General features: G+C 47.8%; 1 protein-coding gene across 1 annotated transcript in view; it reads left to right on the top strand.

Annotated features, from left to right (window-relative positions):
* The window catches only part of LOC107458332 (UDP-glycosyltransferase 87A1), a gene marked incomplete in the record, with an annotated part of 2,775 nt that continues 2,311 nt past the window's right edge, over positions 1-464 (top strand). Inside the window, 1 exon segment of the mRNA XM_016076543.3 lies at positions 1-464. Within this exon segment, the coding sequence (XP_015932029.1) occupies positions 230-464 (235 nt within the window).

The following is a 464-nucleotide window of genomic DNA, read 5'->3' as shown; positions in this document are numbered from 1 at the left end:
TGTTTGAGTTCGGTCAACTTGGACTTGGTTTTGACAAAATCAGTTCGATGTATAGCGGGACCATAATTGTTTCTTCCAAATGGAAGTAAAATAATCTCCCAACTCAGATTAAAATATAAACCAAACAGATCAATCATTCATTAAACCATCTTTCAACCAAACTATGATGCACTCTTCACTGGCTACACAAATAACACGCTCACTTACCTACTTCTCCGGTTAACCGGCGATGCACACCTCCGAAGCCTGTGGTGATGGCCGAACGAACACGTGCCACGTGGTGGCGATGCCGTTTCCGGGAAGGGGCCACATCAATCCCATGATGAACCTCTGCAAAACCCTAGCATTACGACAACCGAAAAACATCCTCATCACCTTCGTCGTCACTGAAGAGTGGCTCGGATACATCGCCAGCGAGCCCAAGCCCGACTCGGTTCGCTTCGCCACCATACCCAACGTGGTGC

Source organism: Arachis duranensis, chromosome 7, assembly GCF_000817695.3.
Source record: "Arachis duranensis cultivar V14167 chromosome 7, aradu.V14167.gnm2.J7QH, whole genome shotgun sequence".
NCBI lineage: Eukaryota > Viridiplantae > Streptophyta > Magnoliopsida > Fabales > Fabaceae > Arachis > Arachis duranensis.
Note: the sequence above shows the minus strand (reverse complement) of the source record. Positions and strands in the feature narration are given on the sequence as shown.